Consider the following 19,734-nt stretch of genomic DNA (forward strand, 5'->3'; position numbering starts at 1 on the left):
GACCTCAGGGCAGATCAGTCACCCTCACGATTTGGGTCTGGCTCCAGGAGAGGGTCAAACTGTCCTCTTCACTGCTTTGTGCCGAAGGTATAGAAATAAACCTTTTGTCTGCTGGGGAAAAGGCTCTCCTCAGAGCTGGGAGGGGGTGAGTACCTCTTTTACCAGGAACCCAAGACAAGAAACAAATCCCAGCAACAATCAAGACTTCAATGGAAATTTATTTTTTTGAAAGGGCTGAGGAGAACTTTTACAAGAGTCTGAAGCCAGTAACTAGAAAGAAAGATAAATAAAATACAAAGCCAGTATGCTGTGGCAAAATTCCAGAAAACACACTGAAAAAAAATCTTTAAAGTTTAAACCTGCTTCACTTTTATACATAATTACAAATTAATGTACAGCATTAGGGTTTTAACCCACCTTTTTATTTACTAGGAGTTAGCACAGATACAGATACAGCATCTGAAACAGCCATGGCGAGCAGAGGTGCCAGGTGTGTCCTCGGCGCCCTCTGCAGGGCCTGGCGTTGCAGTGCACACAGCGAGGCTGACCTGGATCATAGGCAGACAGACTGGGCTGTCCCTCATCAGCGCATGGAGGACCCATCTGTCAGGTGGTGGGGAAAGGCAGGGGACAGCTCATGTTAGGGGGAGGTCTGGAGGGCCCTGGCACAGTGGCTCCCACCTGGTTTAGGGAGGTCATCCGCTTCTGGTAGTGGACACTCAGCCAGTAAGGACCACCCATCTCAGTGAGATGGAGAAATAATTCATGGCCTGCCCAGTTTTTGACAAATTAAAATATATGAGTATGTGAGCAGGCCTTTCCCCCCCTCCCCCGCCTTCCTTTTATGGCAGCATTAAAATACTTTTCAAAACCTGGCCAGCAGGTAGTAGATTCCAAGGCTCTGGTTAACTAGGAATGTTATGCTATAATGAAAAGAAAAATTAGGAACAAAACCCAAACAAACTCTTTGCCCTCTCAAATCTCTGAGGAAGGGTGAGGGAGAGCAGCAGGGCTGGTGGGGACCACCAGGAGGTACTATTGAATAAAGGCAGGGATCAGGTCATTTGTAGGCTTCCACATGCAAACGGCACCCAGGCCCAGAGGGGAACACCCTTCTGCAGTGTCTGGGGTCATCTTGGAGTCACCTTCCTGGCTACCAAGTCCACTTCCTAGGACTGTCCGTCTATCTACCACTCCCAGGACTTGACTGTCCTACGGATACAACTGTCATGCAAATACCAAAATCCTTGGGAAGAAAGAACTGGAGCTGGAAAAAGAGCCTTAGAAACAAAAGAATGTAAGTACTTTTATGGAGAGTGATTTCTGAATCAAATTCTGACCTACAAAACTTATGGTTCCATCCTTTATTTAAGGTAGGGCTATTTAAGCCCTTGTACATCAACACCATCCCCACAACAAAGGAACAAATGAAACCCCAAGGGTCTCAAAAACATGTGCCGCCTACTACTACTACTACTACTACTACTACTACTACCACCACCACCACCACCACCACCACCAAGGCCTTGGGAAGATAACAAACAAGGGAGAAAATTAGCAAAGGGATAGCGTTTAGTGGCATAACCCTGAGACATGGAAGAGAAAAGAAGGCAAGGTCCGTACCTTTTCAAAAACATCTTGATGAGGAGTTAATGCTTCCCCACAAGATGGCTCTCACAGGGTACAGGGAATGTTGGCAAAGGTTGGATGTGGCAACTTGCATGTTTTCAACCCTCTTCTTTTTCTAAAAAGAAAACAGTTCACATCTAATTGTCTCAAAAACGGTGCCAACTGATGAGAGCGCATTTAAAGTGCATGTCACCCAAATGGGATGACAACTACTGAGATGATCATAATTTTTGAGAGAAGATGTGGTCTCCTTTTAGGAAACCTGGGGATTCTGGGTAGTAATTCCATCCATCCCTTGAAATTCCATAATTTCAGGCATCTGCTTTCTTTAGCTTGATGGTCCTACTGTGGGGAACTAGTGTGGGAAATACTTGTGGTCCCTGGAAAACCACTTCTTTTCACAGGAGAGAAACCTACACAGAGCAGCTAGAGTAGTTCTCAAGGTTGAAAGCAAAAGCATAAGCAGCAGCAATACCAGGTCACTCCCCAAACACAACATTCCCCTTGAGGCCAATTTCAAAAAAAGAAGAGAGATGGAGTCTGCATGTGAGAGCACGGCTCTTGGTAAGTGGTTCTCTTTCTATATTCCCAGCAGGATACTGGGTGACGTAGGGGAATTCAGGGGATTTTTTTTTTCCTTCTCATTCCCAATTTGTCCAATGAGAACCTGACCACACTGTTTTGAGTTAGGTGTGGGCAGAGGTGAAATATGTTTTTAAAAACAACCACTAATAGACCAAAACAAGCTAGATGTTGTACCTAGTAAGGAGTAAACTATACCTGAAGATTGAAATCAAGCCGTGTGAGGCTGCACAGTAACTTACAGAATCCAAAGTGATCTGTGGAAGACTGAGCAAATCTGATCAGCACTTTCATTTCAAACATGGAGAGCAGGACCATCTGTCCTACCTAAGAATGGGAAAGAACCAGAGGTCTTGGTTGAAGACTGCTCTCCTGTGAAGGCCAGGTGGGCCAGAGATAAGGACACTGTGGTGTCTCTGAGGAAAGTCAGGAGAGGCTTCAGCTATATATGTGGACTGATGGGAGGAAAAAACTTTTTGCTGTTTAGAGTCTTTGGGGAGGTACATCATGGTTTCAATAGAAAAATCAGCTGGCTTTAGTCTTAGAAGTTTGTTTCTTAAAAGTTAGAATTCTTTTATGACAAAAACAGGCAAAGGAAATTCATAGGTGGCAAAGTTTCCTAATTCCTAAACAAGGAAGACAACATCAATAAAAGAATGAGTGGAGGAGAGGAAGGGCTATAGCCCTGCCCCAACCCTAAATTTTCTTCTGGACCTTCAAGGCACTTGGAAAGCCAACCAGCCACGAGTAAACAGCACCAGCTGCTACTTCATTCTCTGTGCTGACCAGATAAACTGTTGGGCTAGTACTGGTTCACCTTATAAACAAAAACAAAACAACATACATACACACACTCTCACACACAAATAAATAAAATTTAGGCTAAAAATTCTAAACCAGACCTCTTTCAAATAAACTGAAAGATAAATATCTCCATCTGCAAGGCCAGCTTGCAATTCATCAACAAGCACCAAGTTAGATTTGTGTTTGCTTTTTTAAAAAGAATGTTCAAAGCCACATGCTTCTGAGGGGCAAAAAGCAAGAACTGTATGCCACATCTGAAGCACAGAATTTTCCGGGTCTCCTCCATGGGGAGTACCAAGGTGGCAGTATTTGGGGCCTCAAGGGAAACCTTACCAATAATCTGTCTAGCATGTAACAGCAGGAAAAGCCTCAAGCAAACACAGAACAGTGGAAAGAGAGAAGGAAAACCAGGCAGCATTGTGACATCTTCAAGGGGCAAAGCATAATTAGCAACCTTAGATTTAAAAATATTTTTTAGAAAACCGAGTTCTGACAAGATCTCCTAAGAGGACATGAGTATTCCCAGCCACTGCCTGGTGCAGACCCCCTTCTCAGTCCCCGCTGCTGAAAACTGCTATAGGTAGGCTTATCCTCTTTGCCAGAACTTACTTATCAGACAGCCATCCTAGTGTGTGTGCTGGGAGGACAACCTCGCAGAGCCTTGGCACAGCCAAGCGGGTGGTGGCTTCTGCTGACAGGGCACGTGCTCTCCCACAGGGAGGACCAAGACACAGCAGCTGCCCTGGGGGAGCCCTTATGAGGGCTATTCTGGGTGGTGACAACCAAAAAGTGTCACCACACAGATTATAGTACACAGGAGGCTTCTCTGTGCCTAGAATCTATAGGCAAGTATCTTGCACAGCCAGTATATTTCTTCTGGATTTTTTTTTTTTTTTTTTAATATCAGGTATTGAACCCAGGGATGCTTAACCACTGAGCTACATCCCCAGCCCTTTTTATTTCTGAGACAGGGTCTTGCTAAGTTGCTGAGGCTGGCTTTGAACTTGCAATCATCCTGGCTCCCGAGTTGCTGGGATTATAGGTGTACGCTGCCCCATCCAGCTCCTCTGGATTTTTTTTTTTTTTTTAAAGTCTGGGACAATGAGATAAAGGTGGTACAGATCAGGTACCTTTTATACATGTCAAGTCTTCTCTAACTGGTTTCACAAATGCTTGTTATCCTTTCCAAAATAAAATGAGAAATACATGCAAAAACGGGGTGATGTGTGCACTGGGTGGTTTAAAGGGAACTCCATCTATTAGGATAACAGGATGAAGTACTGAATAACCATGTGCCATCTGGTCAGTTTGTTTTTTGATTTTGGTTTTGTTCCCCAAAATAAAAGGCAGAGTTTCAGAGCTCATTTGGAAACACTCTTTCAAGCTGTTAGGAATTCCTGACATGTCCCAAACCATTGCCTGTACTTCTGGGGCCACTGTTTTCGGTGTAACAACCTGAGTAGGGCCAGCCCTACCCGTGAGCCTGGGCAGTCACAGATAATGGATGAAGTGGAATCTGGGTTTCCTTCCCCACCCTGACATTCAGACAATCTGTTCTTGTCCAGGACCTGGGGAAGACCAGGAAGACTGGATGCTGAAAAGTTGTAGACATCCAGCGTAAGGGACTTGAGCACGCTGGGGCAACAGGAGAGGCGGTGCTGGGCACCACAGCCAGTCAGCAGGCAGCTGCCTCGGCAGAGAGGATAAGGTCAGCAGAAGATCTCTTCACCTTCCGTTGATACTTCTGAAGCGGGACCATCTGGAACAGTAAAGCCAGGAATGACAAGGAAATCCTGGAAAAGCTGCCCTTTTCATTTCACTTCCTCTGTGATGCAGCAGGTGACAGGGGCTTTGTGGACAATTAATTCACTTTCTACAAATGGGGCTTCAACACTCATGTAGTAAGCGAACTCCTTAGTGATTTCTTCACTAATTCTTGTCCCCATAACTTACATGATCACTAGAGTTTATAAACGGGCCTACAAAAGGGAAAGATCAATTCTAATGGAAGGTACAGAAAAGGATTCAGGGCAAACATTGCACATGATTGGGAGACATTTGGCACGGCTCAACCACAGGCTCTCTGACTGCTGGTGCATTAGTTAATCTGAGCCTAGTTTCCTCATTTCTCTTAGGGGCTTGCAGGACCTACTTTATACAGTCACTTGAGGACTATACCATCTGATGCTATTTTTTTTAAACCAGTTAATGGATGAAGCCTACAAAGGGAGGACCTGAATCACTTCCTTTGGGCAAGTTCCACTTCCTCATGTGGAGAATGCTACAAAAATGAAACCTCATTCTACTGGGCACGGGTGTGCCACACAGCAAGGGGTTCTTATACACTCATTGCTCAAACATTCTTAGCAAGTGGGCTCAGGAGCATGAAAGCTTGGCTTTCATACATCTGAACTGTATCCCCTTTTTAAACCCTCATGTCACTAAAATCTCCCCTCTTTTAGAATATGGATACTATGGCCAGAGGAAGACTGGATATGGGTGACTTACCACCAGGCTGGGAGCGGCTTCCTTTGTTCTTCTTTTTTTTCTCCTTCTTTTCCTTTGGCTTAGCTAACCCAAACAGGCGGGTGGAGGTGCACGATGGGGCCTGGCTCTGTCCCTCGGGTAGTCTGTTTGTCTGGCTGGTTGAACTCAGTATGTGAAAGGGCCCCTTATCTTTGTGTGTCCGAGAGATGCTGTTCCTTTTGGGGGAAACTGAAAGTTCTGAGTCCAATGACCCTGTTTTGGTTACTGAAGGTGCAGATGGCAGTGAGGACTCCTCAGGATTGGGAAAGAAGGATGGGATCCTCATCAGCTTGGTGTGCTGATGTGAAACCTGCACATATTCAAGAGAAGGCATTTTAAGCTGGAGACCATCAGCAGCCCTAGTGCCCATTCAATAGTTACTGGCTGGATCCAACTGGTGTTTACCCACTCCCACTGACTATGTAGAGTTCTGTCCAAAGATTCAGAACTGCTCATTCACTGCTTTCCTCCAAGTAGTCAGTATCCATGAACATGTTAAAAATATCACCTTTGATACCATTAATATCTATTCTACATGTCAGTATCATAAAGGATTAATAGTACCTCTCTGATGGGGCAGCTTAGGAGAGAACTGCCACTCCCAGAGGAAATAAGCACAGCTGCCTATCTCAACACTGACTTACATAAGGATCTAGCTATTTCATAGCAGAGATTACAGATCTGTCTATGTTAGAGGGTAAGTAAAATGAATTGGGCTTACACTGATCCTAGTCAAAGGTTAAACCAGAGATAAAGCCATTGGATTTCAGTTGCCTGGGAACCTTCTGTTCTCAAGGCTGTGCTGATTTTATTGGGTGGGGGTGGAATCCATACTTGGGTCATAAAAAACAACAGAGTCATTTCTTGTTCCCTACCATATGTCTGAAAACTTCTGTAGAAAGTGACCACTGCCCCCACTTTGGAAGATGCCTCTTCAATTTTCTTTCATGGTCCCATGTCAATCACTCAAAGAAACTGGGTAACATGAGTTTTAAAAGCGAAGAGATCTGTGCACACCCAGGCTTTCTATCTGGCACAAGTGTCCATATTCCAGAAGAACTGTGAACCATCACTGAGATAAAGTTGGGAGGCAGTATGCTGAACAACTGAAACCCTCTCCATGTAAACAGCAGCTACCAAAGAGGAAAGGTCTTCAACAGCAGCACAGGACGAATCAGGCCCTGAGAGTCCAGGTGTCTCACCACCCCAAACAAGCAAATCTGTGCAGATAGCCATCTACTGCTGTCTCCTGGCCACAGCACTGCATGTTATGGGGTTTCCTTGGTGTTTCCCTAGCAGGTTACAAGTTCCTTTACGTGGAGGCCAAGCCTGGTTTCTCATGTGGCACAGGACAGAGGATTTGCTCCCCAAATCCTGAATGGCTGACTGCTATTCTCTCAGATATGCTGAGGCTACTTACTTAGCCCATGTTGGTGCTGGCTGAGGAAGTTCAAGTGAGTTCAAAGGGTTCACTGACTTCCCTGGCCCAAACCCCTGAACATGTCCATCTTCCTCTTCAACTTCCTAAAGATGCAAAAGGCAGATAAAGACACTTCTTCCCCAACCCCATCTCAGAGTAGAGCGAAGACTGTAAAAACAGGGATTCTCTCTCTGCTTGCTTTTTAAATGATGCTTAGTTAAGAATGTCAGCCATTACGTGACTTTCCTAGTACAGGTAAGGAAAAGCCCTCTCTCCTGGCTGGACAGAGACTCTTATTACCTGACAGAAGTCCCGTTCCATCTGCCTCTGGCTGAGCCGTTCCGCATCCCGCCGCAGTTGCTCTTGTTCTCTCTCCAGCTGTTTCTGGGCAGCACGCAACCTCTCCAGGTCACACTGGTATGTTCCCTTCTTTTGCTGGAGCTCCTCTTGGTCCTTCTCCAAGTCCTGCTGCCCGCGCTGCACCTTCTCCTCGCGCTCAGCCAGTCGAGCCTCTCGCTCCCGCAGTTCTCTTTCCCGGGCCTCCCACTCACGCTCCCTTCTGCGCTTCTCCTCCAGGTGCTGTGCCTGCTGCTTCTGGAGATTAGCCAGGTCCTGGCGCTGCTTCTCCAGGCTGCGCTGCTTCTCCTGCTCGATAAGGGAGCTGGGGCGGGATGAGCTCCTAGTGAGTGCTCTCTCGTTCAGCACCAGCTTCTGGTCCTCAATGTAGGTGTCTTGCTGTAACACCACACCCTGAGGAAAGCACACAGCAGACAGCCATGCAACTCTGACCCAGAAGAGCAGCGTCCTGCTGATTTCATACCAGGGGGCACTATGGGAGACTGACCCTTCCATTTAAAAAAATATTTTTAGCTATAGTTGGACATAGTACCTTTATTTTATTGATTTATTTTTATGTAGTGCTGAGGATTGAACCCAGTGCCTCACATGTGCTAGGCAAGTGCTCTACCACTGAGCCACAATCCCAGCCTCCCTCCCATTGTGTTTTAAGGGTCTGATATATGATAATAAGATGCTCTAGAACGACAAAGGTGCAGGAACTCACTTTCATGTCAAACCTGGTCACATACTTTCTAGAGTCACTTCTATATGCCTCCATCCCTAGGGTGCAGAGAGTATGTATATACTGCAGGTGGGAGGTTGACTCTTCAAGGAAGGAAATGAGCAGGATTCAAGGATATAACAGCACACAGAGGTATGGAAGTGGAAACTTTACAATTAGAGACTATCTGGAGTGAAATGCTCTCCTAAGTGCATGTAAGCACCCTGTGTCATTAAGCAGGACCCACAGACAACCAGCTGTTCATCAATTCTAGTCTTGGAAGGTTGATGGTGCTCCAACCACTGGATTTTGTAAGTCTCACCTTAAGAGCCAGTCTTCTCTAGGTCGAGGCTCCCATTTACTCATAAAGCAACACAAAAACCTCAAGATTCAGGTCAACAAAAATCTCTCTACTCTTGTTCTCTAAACAAGAAAGTGCACAGACAGAAGATGAAGGCATGTACCTGCAGAGTGCTGAGGAGTTCATGGAGATGAACAATGCTCTGGACAACCTGCTGCAAAGGAACAAAATGACTTCATGAATTTCAGAGTCCATCACACCAGATGGCATGACATCCTTACAATACAAGAAGATACTTCTATTAAAATGTATCATAAAGCTTCAGCTATTAAAAATGACTAGCAAAAATGATATGTAGACCAATGTAACAGAATAGAAAGTCTCAGGATGAACCCTAAGAATTTAGTATATAGCTGGGCATGGTGGTGCATGCCTGTTATCCCAGTAGCTTGGGAATTTGAGGCAGGAGGATCTTGAGTTCAAAGCCAGCCTCAGCAATGGCGAGATGCTAAGCAAATCAGTGAGACCTGACTCTAAATAAAATACAAAATAGGGCTGGGGATGTGGCCTAGTATTTGAGTGCCTCTGAGTTCAGTCCCTAGTATCCTCCCTCCTGCCAAAAAAAAAAAAAAAAAAATTTATATATTAAAAAAAAGAACTGAGTATATATGTAGCATATCTAATCTCCAGAGAAGGAAAGGAAATCCAATTAATTTTTCTGAGAAAAGCGGCCAAATTTCTGGAAAACATTAGGTTGGGACCTTGGTTCACACACACAAAAATATTCAAATAGATGAATATATTAAGGGTAAAAACGGAACCATAAAAGAGCTATAGGGGAGGCTTTTTCAACATCAAAGTAATGAAAGAAACCACACACAAACATGAAGGACAAACTTTAACACAAATTCAAATGAAAAAAAATCTTTGATTTACAAAAGGCTCTCATAAATCACTAAGAATAAAAAGAAGAAAAAAAAGAATAACTCAGTACAAAAATGGGCCAGAAACACAAACCAGCAATTTACCAAAGAAATACAATGGTCAATTACATACAATATCAGCAGCAATTCAGGGGCTGAGAGTATAGCTCAGAGAGTAGCAGAGTACTGCTTAGGATGCCTGAAGCCCTGGGTTTAATCTCCAGCATGAACATAAGAACAATAATTAATAATTTATTTGAAATTAAATAAATGCAAAATAAAATAAAGAAAGGAAACCTGGATTTATCAAACCAACAAAACGTTAATTTAAAAAATGCTAACATCCATGCTGGGGAAATTAAGATTAAAAAATGGATTCTACTGAGGGGTAGAGTATGGTATCGTGTAACAGTTCAGACAGCAATCTGGCATGTTGATGAAGTAATGAAAAAACTATGCAAACAGTGTATGTACAAGGATGTTCCTGGCTGCATTATTTAAAAAACAAAGTGGGCTAGGCACATTGGTTATATGCCTGTAATCCCAGACACTCGGAAGGCAGGGGATCACAAGTTAGAGACCTTGACCCAAATTTAAAAGAGAGAGAGAGAGAGAGAAATAACTACTAGGAAGATTAAATAAATTATGGTACATGATACACTGATTAATATGCAGCTCTTCAATACCAGGCTTTGTACAAACATGCCTTGGGAAATGCTTCTAGGATGTGTTGAGAGAAAAAAGAGGACAAAACCCAGAGGTACTTATACAAATTGTATAAAACTATTTTCACAACACTCATACACAGAGACATATCAAATAGAAGAAAATGTTGGAAATATAAACAAACATTTATCACAAGTTATTACTCAATGGTGGGATTATACTTATTAGATAAATTTAAAAACAAAACCCCAAAACGTAGTTACCAAGCATAGTTATTTTCAAAATAGTTTTTATTCCTTATTTAAGTTTACTCTAGAAAGACAGAAGATCTGCCCTAGCTGCCCACTATAGTATGTACTTTATACTGGAATGCCTCAAAAACAAAGTAGTCTTGCCACTTCAGGAATAAACACACCAAACAGGATGCATTCAGGTGACTGCTATATTAGACTTTATGCCAACAAACAAAATACAATAGGGTTCATTTTGGGGGGTGGGGGGGGGTGAGGAGGAATGATTTCCTTTAATTTAAAAATTCAAAATGAAGCTCTGCAGGGATTTAAGCTCTTATGTTAAATGCAAGAAGGCAGAAACTAAAAGAATATCCTTGAGAGGTGCTCCCTGAAACCCAACTATCACAACCAGGTGTGGTGGTGCATGCTTGTAAACTCAGTGACTTGGGAGGCTGAGGCAGAAGGATCACAGTTTGAAGTCATCCTTGGTAACTTCACTAAACCCTTAGTAATCTTAGCAAGACCCTGCCTCAAAATAAAAAAAAATTAAAAATACTGTGGATGTGCCTTGGTGGTTAAATGCCCCAGGTTCAATCTCTGGTACGTCACCCTCGCCCATGAAAAGAAGCTACTATCACTTTATCTGATTCTAGTCTACTTACACACAAAGGTAGAGGTTCAGAATAAGCTAATCGTGGACACAGCTGTGACTCTGAAGCTGATTTTATCCAAAGGAGTCAGGGAGGGTCTGAGGGACAGCAGTGTTGGTACCCTGCAGGGTCAGGCAGAGAGCTCAGCTGAGGGCAGTTACAGGAGACTACCATCAGGGTCAGACTTCCACCTGGGAGGACCCTAAGGCTACTTTACTTTGCTCCTTCACATACCATACTGCATGAAAGACAGTGTTCAAAGAAGCAAATTCAACTTTAGTTCTTGAAAGAGGAAAATATTACTATGCAGTAAGTTAAATTCCCATGTTCAGACTTTTGACTTTTGGGATAAGGTTTGTGTTATAGGAAACGTTAGTACAAATTGTACTATGTGAACTTGGACTAAAGAAAATCACCAATAGGGCTTCACAGCCCTGTGTAGAGAAAGCTGAAGAAAAGCAAGAAGCTCTTAAGGACAGAGAATTGGAAATAGCCTTAGGACAATACTTTCACTGGCAAAATTCCAAGATAGTGCCTAAGGCCGAGGAAATGGCAGAGGAAATGGACAATTGTATGGTTTTCATAAATAGATTATAGCCAGGAGTTAGCTTGTTTATAACAGCAAAACAAAAAAGAATATTCTTAACAATGATTAGAAATACATATTCTTTTATATAGTTCATAATGTCCTTACCTCACTGTTTCTTTTAAGCATAAATACCAGGTTAGCATTTCCACCCTTAAAACAAAAAATACACATTTAAAAAATGATGATCTTGATGCAAAAGTTATATGCAATGTGTTTCTAAGTTACACTGTAGTTTCCTATTTTTTTCTTTTCTACTCTCACTGGAAGGTAGTATAGTTCTAAGGTTCAACTATTTATTACTGAAGTCATATAAAGAGATCAGGTTTGTTGGGGGGGCTAAAACAAACCTCTTAATGAAACTGGTCCTGGCAGAAAGATGGTGGAATTAAGAATGTAAACAAAGTGTTTACACTCTAAAATAAATCTAAACCAGGGAGGACAAAGCGCCAATGATGTGGGATTCTCAATTGTATAGTCTTTTTGAATACTGTGCTTTCCCTCAAAATAGAATTTTACTAAAAGTAGAAAGTCAAGCATCCAAAATAAGATTAAAGTAGAATAATTTTAAAAGTTTTGAATTCTGAGGAAAGTGCCAAAGAGGTTCAGATATAATGTGTTCTAGAAATAAATACCTTTTTCAGACCACTATCTGATTCTGTTCTCCTAAGATCTTGCCCATCATCTCCTTCTTCCTTCTCACCTCCTAAATAAAAAACAAAGCTGTTTTTAGTTGTTGTTTTTAAGTTGTGAAAGAGACTAGCCAAGCAAAGAATATGATATAGATAATTTAGGGATATGATATTTCTGAATTATATTAATACTTCCCCTGCCCTCCAAAGGAAAATCTACTTGGAGTCTAAACCATTATTAGTAATTTCACTCATGCAAAAGCCCTAGAAGCAGGAAGGAAAACCAAGTAAGGTTGAATATCCCTGCCTTGTCTAAATGCATGGGATCATAATGTTTTGAACTTTGGGTTTTTTTTTTCAGGTTTTGGGATATATGCATGTTATGAGTTATCTTGAGAACAGGACCATGCCAAAACACAAAATTCATTTGTTTCACATATACCTTTACACACAGACTGAAGGTAATTTTATACAATATTTTTAGCATGCCTATGTTCTGACTATCCACTAAGTGTGGATTTTTTCATTTGTGGCATCATTTCAGCACTCTAGAAGTTCTGGATTTTGGATTTTGAATTTGGGGGTTAGGGATGCTCAATCTATGTTATTATTTCTTTGGCTATAGCTTAGCTGAGATCACAGAAGAATATTTTTTGTTAGTCAAAATGAACATAACTGAGTTTTTGTTTTTGTTTTTTGAGAGAGAGAGAGAGAATTTTTTAATATTCATGTTTTAGTTTTCGGTGGATACAACATCTTTATTTTATTTTTATGTGGTGCTGAGGATTGAACCCAGCACCCTGCGCATGCCAGGCAAGCGCGCTACCGCTTGGGCCACATCCCCAGCCCAATGACTGAGTGTTTTAGAATGCCACTAAAACATTTATTGATTAAATAGGACAGACAAGATGGAGCTACCAGAATACAAGTCATTTTTAGTTGTGTGGGAGAGTCAAGGACTGCTTACCTTTGGAAGCACTCATCTGATGGCTGTCAAACCCTCCAAAGGTCTCCGCTCTCCGGGGCAGAGAAATAGGACCAGCCATGACTTCTTGCTCAACAGGGCTGCTGATGGCTTGCCCAAGTACACCTCCCAGGCTTCCACTCACCAAACCCTGAAGGATCTCCACTGGAAAAAAGGTAACACACAAAGCTGACCTTCAGTTTTTCAATGAGGAGGAAAACATGTCATGGTAATGCATGATATGTACAGGGAGCAGGATGAGGATGTTCTCAGAGTGACTAGGTGACTTTTCTGGTCCAGAATGACTCAGTTCAGGGTATACGTTTTAGTTGGATTCTATGGAAACATTTCAAGATGAACCTTCAACTTTACTTTTATTAAATCTGGGAAATTTGACAGTTTAAGGAAGGCAGAGTAATTTACTGGAAGGAGCATGGCTTCTGGAATTAGACCCAAAGATAATCCCTGAAAGCAAGGTAGGTCAATGTGAAAACATCAAGTAAAACTGGTGGGGTTTTGGTCCCTCTGATGGCAAGGGGTTCAAGGGGCTCGAGGAACCTAAGCATCTGACTTCTCAAATCTCACCAATTTGGGCTCTTTTCTAGAGCAGAGCCTACAGAAAGGAGAAAGTGCTAAAAGTTGAGCAGAAGAGGGACAACAGGAATGAAAGAAAGAAGGTCCTGAGAGAATCAGAGGCAGGAAATATCATAACAAGCATTACATTAAAAAAAAAAAATCCTACAAAAGCTGGGCACTGTGGCAGCCTCAGCAACTTAGTCAAAATAAAAAGGGTTGGGGCGGGTAGCTCAGTGACAGAGCACCCGTAGATTTGATCCCTGGTATTACAACAAAACCACACAAAAATAAGAGAACTACCAAGTAGAAAAGTTATCTGAACCTCAAAGTTTAAAAACTAATTTCATATAAAAGTACTGAAGCTGAATCCCATATAAAGTTAAGAAATGGAGGGAGGGTACAGAACAAGGGGAGTAACTTCCTTAAAGACAATAAAAAAAAAAAAAAAGCATAGCAGAAAGATTATACAGAAAACAAAAATGCTTAAACACGTTGAGAAAACAAACAAGATGTAAAAAAACCTAAGTCAAAATTAGAAGAAGAGATGAGGTGGCAACACTCAAAGAATTGAAACAAACAAACAAACAAAAAACCCCCGGCTCAACAGGTAAAAAAAAAAAAAAGGAATAAATATTAAAAAGATGAAGAAATAAAAAGTATTAAAAGTAAAGTAATAAATACTGAAAATATGCAAGATGGACGATCACTTGGGCAAATGCAGTTCCTGGAGAAGCAAACCACCCAGGGAACAGGGAGAATACCTGAAGTCTGTGATTCAGGAATGCCTCTGCTGAAACCTGTGACCACATCAAAACAGACACTCAACCAAAACAACCAACAAGAAAGCAGTCTAATACTAAGGAAGGTTAGCAGTTCTCAATAATACAGATAATATGAACTTATATCTCTGTTCAAAATAAAAGAAACNGAACCCAGAAGGCCCAAACCTGGGGAGAATAGTAAGGCTAGGGAAAAGATGAATTCAGCCCAACATCAAAACAGACAACTCAACCAAAACAACCAAACAAGAAAGCAGTCTAAATCAACTACTTGACTTGACAAAATTAAAAAAAAAAAAAAAAAAAAAAAAAATCCTTTGGTCATCTAAGCAAGTGACTTCCATGGGAAAATCAAATAGTCATCAGCCTCTGAGAGCAACACTTTATGCCAGTACAAAACAAAGTAATATTGGAGAAAACTAACACATCCAAGGGAAGAAAAAAACAGGCCAAGAATTTTACATCCAGCAGAAGAGATTTTCAAGTACAAAATGCTCAAGTGATTACTGACATGCACGAATTCAGGATATTATTCTCATAAGGCTTTCCTAAGGTATCTCCTGGAGATAAGCTTCAGACAACCATAATGAATAGAGGGACACTGACCTAAAGACTGATGGTAAGCTTTAATTTTATGAGCTTGTAGAACAAGAGTATGAAAGGAGAGCTCAGTATAAATGGTTACAAGCTGACAGTATAGACACAGAACACCTACTTAAATACATAGGGAGAATGGGGCTAATGTACAAAAACTATGTTTGGTAGCAGGAGTACCAGTATTATTTATTTGACACTGATGTGTGTGTTAAAATAGAATAAAGACAGTAAGTAAATACAGGATATTCAATTCTATGACGCATCTTCGAGAATGAAGATTCATAAGGTGGAAGAAAGGACAGAGATTTAATATGAGACATTAGGTTAAAAAATCCCTATACTTCACAATTTGATTAGATACATCAACATGAATTCATATAAATATATTCACCCAACTCTGTCCACTGAAAAAGCCCAAGCTAGCAACAATGACATATTGAGTAATATTGACCATCCCCAGTGTCCACATTATAGTTTTAAAATATTATTTTCCACTAAAAAAAAATTAGAGCTCTTGGGAAAATGGTTGATTCCTATCTGGGACAGAAAACAATCAAGATGAGCCTGGACCATCTTACTCTACCAGATAGTAAAAAGAGTTCTCAGATGACTATGGTCATGCTACATAATGCAAAGTCAAAGAAAGAGATGCTCACTTGCAAACATGGGACACTCTGAGCTTTAAATGACATTGAGAATTGCAATAACTTGGAACTCAGTGAGCATGTTTAAAACCATGAATCCTCCATATTTATTTTATTTATTTTTGATTGAACATCAGTGATCCATAGGCTCTACCACTGAGCTATACCCCAGATTCAACAGAAAATGGCTCAATAGGTGAAAAAAGGAATAAATATTAAAATAATAATATTATTAAAAAATATTATTATTAAAAATAATAATAATATTAAAAAGAAAAAAAAGTATGGTTCCTCCCTTCAGAAGGACCATAAACCAATTTACTAACTTTGGAAACTGATAAATAAAGGGAGGGGGAAAAAACCCCAAGAATTTACCCTATTTTTCCTATGTTACCAACTCCTCCCGCCAAAAATAACAGCAACATAAAAGGGGAGTCAATTACATATTTGGTGCCTCCTGATAAAGAATGCAACACTACAAAAACACAGCTTGCCAAAAGGAATCAATTCTGAGCAATTAAGCCTCTGAACTCAGCTGTGAATTTGAAGGAAAGAGAGGCCAGAACTGCAGTATGAATAATACTCACCTTTAGTTTAAACAGCTCAGATGATTCAAACACAGACTATATACAAAGAAGGGGACAGTGTGTAATTACTAGTAAGGGCAGAAATATCTGCTCCTATTGGAAGGAGGGAGATGTGATGGGAACAGGGTACCTGGAGGGGCTTTTAGGGTGTTTGGCTGCATTGTACTTCTTGACCTGTATAAGGATGCTCAACTGATAATTGAGCCAAGGGTTTACTCTAATTTTCTGTATCGGTGCTTTATTTTACAATAACACAGTAAAAACTGTTAACAGTGTTTAATCCACATTGGGAGAGGCCAAAGAAGGAGTAATACTAAATGGTAGTTACCCTCATTTATTGCACTTTTCATTAAAGGTCCACCTTTGAGAGCCTCCTCTGTGTTCGAGCGGAAGAGAGTTCTAGGGCTTTGAGTTGGGGAGCAATCCTCTGGCAAGGGAGTGCTGCACTCAGTCATGTCCCGGAAAATCATCTCCTTTTCTTCCAATAAGAGGAGGATCTGTTGGTCCTTCTGCTGAAGTTGTTCTTTAGGGTGGATGGAGAAAACTCATTAGTGATTTGTTTAGAATTTTAAGATGACTAAAACATGAGCTCCACCTTGTGGTAATTTATGGAAAAGGCCAAGACAGAAAATGGCTTCCTCTACCCCTTTTCATTTTTTTAAAAATATTTTTTAGTTGTTGATGGACCTTTATTTTATTTATTTGTATGTGGTGCTGAGAATTGAACCCAGTGCCTCATGCATGCTAGGCAAGTGCGCTACCACTGTGCCACAATCCAAGCCCCTACTCCTTTTCATTTTGCAGGCAGTTATCAAGTTTATAATCTATAATTGCTACCTGGAAGATCACCTTGGAATATCTAACCAAATAAGTCTGTACTTTGTGTTTCTGCTCCCTTATTTGGCTTTTTATTTTTCAACCCATTTCTCTCCTGATTTGGCCCCACCATTCAGCAAACTGCTTTCATTACTGAATTCAAAGACAGCTTTTCGTTTTTCGTGGTGCTGGTGATTGAACCTTGGATCTCTAGCATTCTAGGCAAGCATTCTGCCACTGAGACACTTCCTCAGATCTTTTTATTCTGTATTGAGACAGAATCTCACCAAGTTGTCCTGACTGGCCTTGAATTCGTGGTTCTTCTGCCTCAGCCTCCTAAGTAGCTGGGACTACAGGTATGTGCCACTGTACCCAGCCAGAGATCCTTTAGTTTAGTTTTAGGTTTTTTTTTTTTTTTTTTTTTTTTTTAGTTGTACATGGACAAAATGCCTTTATTTTATTCATTTATTTTTATGTGGTGCTGAGGATCAAACCCAATACGTCACATGTATTAGGCTAGTGCTCTGCCACTGAGCTACAGCCCCAGTCCTAGTTTTAGGTCTTTTCCAACAGATGATTACTTCCTCCTTTTGAGACAATTTCCCTCCTTCACTTGAATACATCAGTTTTATTCCTATCACTCTTTCTAAGGGCACTTTATGGATCTGCCATCTGCCAGGGAGTGGCATAGCTGGGTTCCTCCCATGGTTCCAACCTCTGCTGTTTTCTATACTTTTTACACTTTTCTGCTTGGGGATCTCACTCCCATGGTTTTAATTACCTCCTGTATGCTAATAATTCCCAACAAGCATTTCAAATCCTGTTCTCTCTTTGAGTGTCAAACCTCTGAGCCCCACTGTCAAGTGGCCATCTCTAATGAGATGGCTTATTTTCAGGATGTCAGAAACCAATCTGTTTTCTGGTCTTGCTATCCTACTCTTTCCTTTAGCTTATGGTCTCTTCCTCAGCACTCCCAATCCTTCAGGTTACCAATTTAGAGTCCTGAGAGAGATTTTGTCTCCTCACTCTGTTCCATCATTCACATCCAGTTGACCAAGTTTTTTTTTTTTTTAAAGAATTTTTTAATATTTATTTTTCAGTTTTTTTGGCGGACACAACATCTTTGTTTGTATGTGGTGCTGAGGATCGAACCCAGGCTGCACGCATGCTAGGCAAACGTGCTACCACTTGAGCCACATCCCCAGCCCCTAGTTGACCAAGTTTTAATAATCTTATTTCCTATTCACATCAGTCCTCCATCTCATTTCTCACATATCTTGACCTAAGAGTCTCCAAACTGATCTATTACCAGTGGACCCCCACTCCCTCCAGCAATTGTCTTAATGGGTTCCAACACATATTAAAACTATTTTTTAAAATTTTATCATTAAGCCCTTGTTTCCTTTCAAGACCTGGTTCCTTCCCAGCTTAAGCTGTTGTCTTGTCAATTAGCCTTGACCCTCCAGATACCTCAAAACTGTCATTCTTTGCAGATACATCCAATCCCTTATCTTATTCTAATTCGGGGAGATAATTTTTTTTTCAGATGTAGCTCAGGCATTAACTTCTCTGTAACTTATCAGAGGCAGAGGAGCAGATCTCCCACACTTTATATGTGTTTATGGGTCTCATAACCACTTTGTGGCCTGTCATTCCCTTATGTCTACATTGTTGGAGTGTGAGTTTCCCCTAGTATCTAGTAGGACACCTAGCCAGGTGCCTAACAAATGTTAACGTTATCCTTGTCATCCTAATCATTTGATATGTAAGATAAAAACTTGATAAAATTGGCTCCAGCCTAAACCTGTCCATTTTTTTCCCTTCAATGAAACAGAATGCTATCCCTTTATACAGCTTAAAGGACTAACAACACCTTAGTGTTTACATTTACTTGACTTTCAGCCTGATTTCTACTCAAAGCAGTCTTTACTTAGGAACATGCAATAAGCCATGTGAAGGAGATGAGTATCAGGTCCTTCTGTTTATCTCATCCTGATAGGAATTATAATTTTGGCTCAGTCACTAGCTATACATTTGACTCTAGGTTGTTTGGCCTTTGGGGTCCTCAGTATCTCACCTGCACAATAAGAAATAAAATATTTGTCTTGTAGAGTACTGATAAGAAAAAGCAGATAATAAATAGTGGTCAAACATAATCAATAAGTACTTTTCTTCCCAAACCACCTCACTACTCATTTATGAACGTATAGATGACTGAGAAAGCCAGGACTGACAGGAAGATTAACAGGAGGATTATGTTCCTCAGATACCTTTCTTCCTTTGCTTTAATCTTAGATGTGACCATGAAATTTGGTAAATTCTCTGTGATAAACACAAAGAATATCATCAGGGTCCAGGAATACTGATGCTAAAAAGACAATTAACATTCTCTTGATCTAATATTGGACCATTCTTATAGCCATTCTTTGCCAAGACTGTTTTGTTAGGAACTCTTCATTTCTCTGTTGTCAAGGCCTGCTGAGATAGCTCTGGAGCTGAGGAGCAGCCAGTACCTCTGGAAACCACTAACAGTCTTTTGCAATCATAGATTTTCCAGACAAAGGCCCTGGACCAGTGACCAACAGTTACCTTTTAACTCCCGGGCTTTGGTATCCAGCACTTTCTTTTCTTCCTCATTCTCACTAGGAATTCCTTCATCTTCATCTCTGTTCCTAATAAAATCAAAAGAAAAGACAAAACAAAAAATTCCTAAGGTATCAATTACTCTGATTACTGCCTGATCTATTATGAAATTACAG

The 19,734-nt window shown here is 41.0% G+C and overlaps 1 protein-coding gene across 13 annotated transcripts in view; it reads right to left on the bottom strand.

Annotated features, from left to right (window-relative positions):
- Positions 1–200: 200 nt before the first annotated feature.
- Positions 201–19,734, bottom strand: part of Akap13 (A-kinase anchoring protein 13) — a 320,766-nt gene continuing 301,232 nt past the window's right edge. For 10 of the 13 annotated variants that reach the window (XM_048790293.1, XM_048790302.1, XM_048790300.1 and 7 more), the window contains 9 exons: positions 19,565–19,647; positions 16,488–16,682; positions 12,980–13,141; positions 12,016–12,086; positions 11,489–11,533; positions 8,486–8,536; positions 7,262–7,711; positions 5,524–5,851; positions 201–4,774 (listed from right to left, as the gene is read on the bottom strand). In XM_048790293.1, coding sequence (XP_048646250.1) covers positions 4,725–4,774; positions 5,524–5,851; positions 7,262–7,711; positions 8,486–8,536; positions 11,489–11,533; positions 12,016–12,086; positions 12,980–13,141; positions 16,488–16,682; positions 19,565–19,647 — 1,435 coding nt within the window. In that variant the 3' untranslated portion in view covers positions 201–4,724. The remainder of the gene's footprint in view (positions 4,775–5,523; positions 5,852–7,261; positions 7,712–8,485; positions 8,537–11,488; positions 11,534–12,015; positions 12,087–12,979; positions 13,142–16,487; positions 16,683–19,564; positions 19,648–19,734) is intronic. The other 3 variants (XM_048790296.1, XM_048790299.1, XM_048790298.1) reach the window with 3 other exon arrangements.

Source organism: Marmota marmota, unplaced genomic scaffold (assembly GCF_001458135.2).
Source record: "Marmota marmota marmota unplaced genomic scaffold, marMar, whole genome shotgun sequence".
Lineage (NCBI taxonomy): Eukaryota > Metazoa > Chordata > Mammalia > Rodentia > Sciuridae > Marmota > Marmota marmota.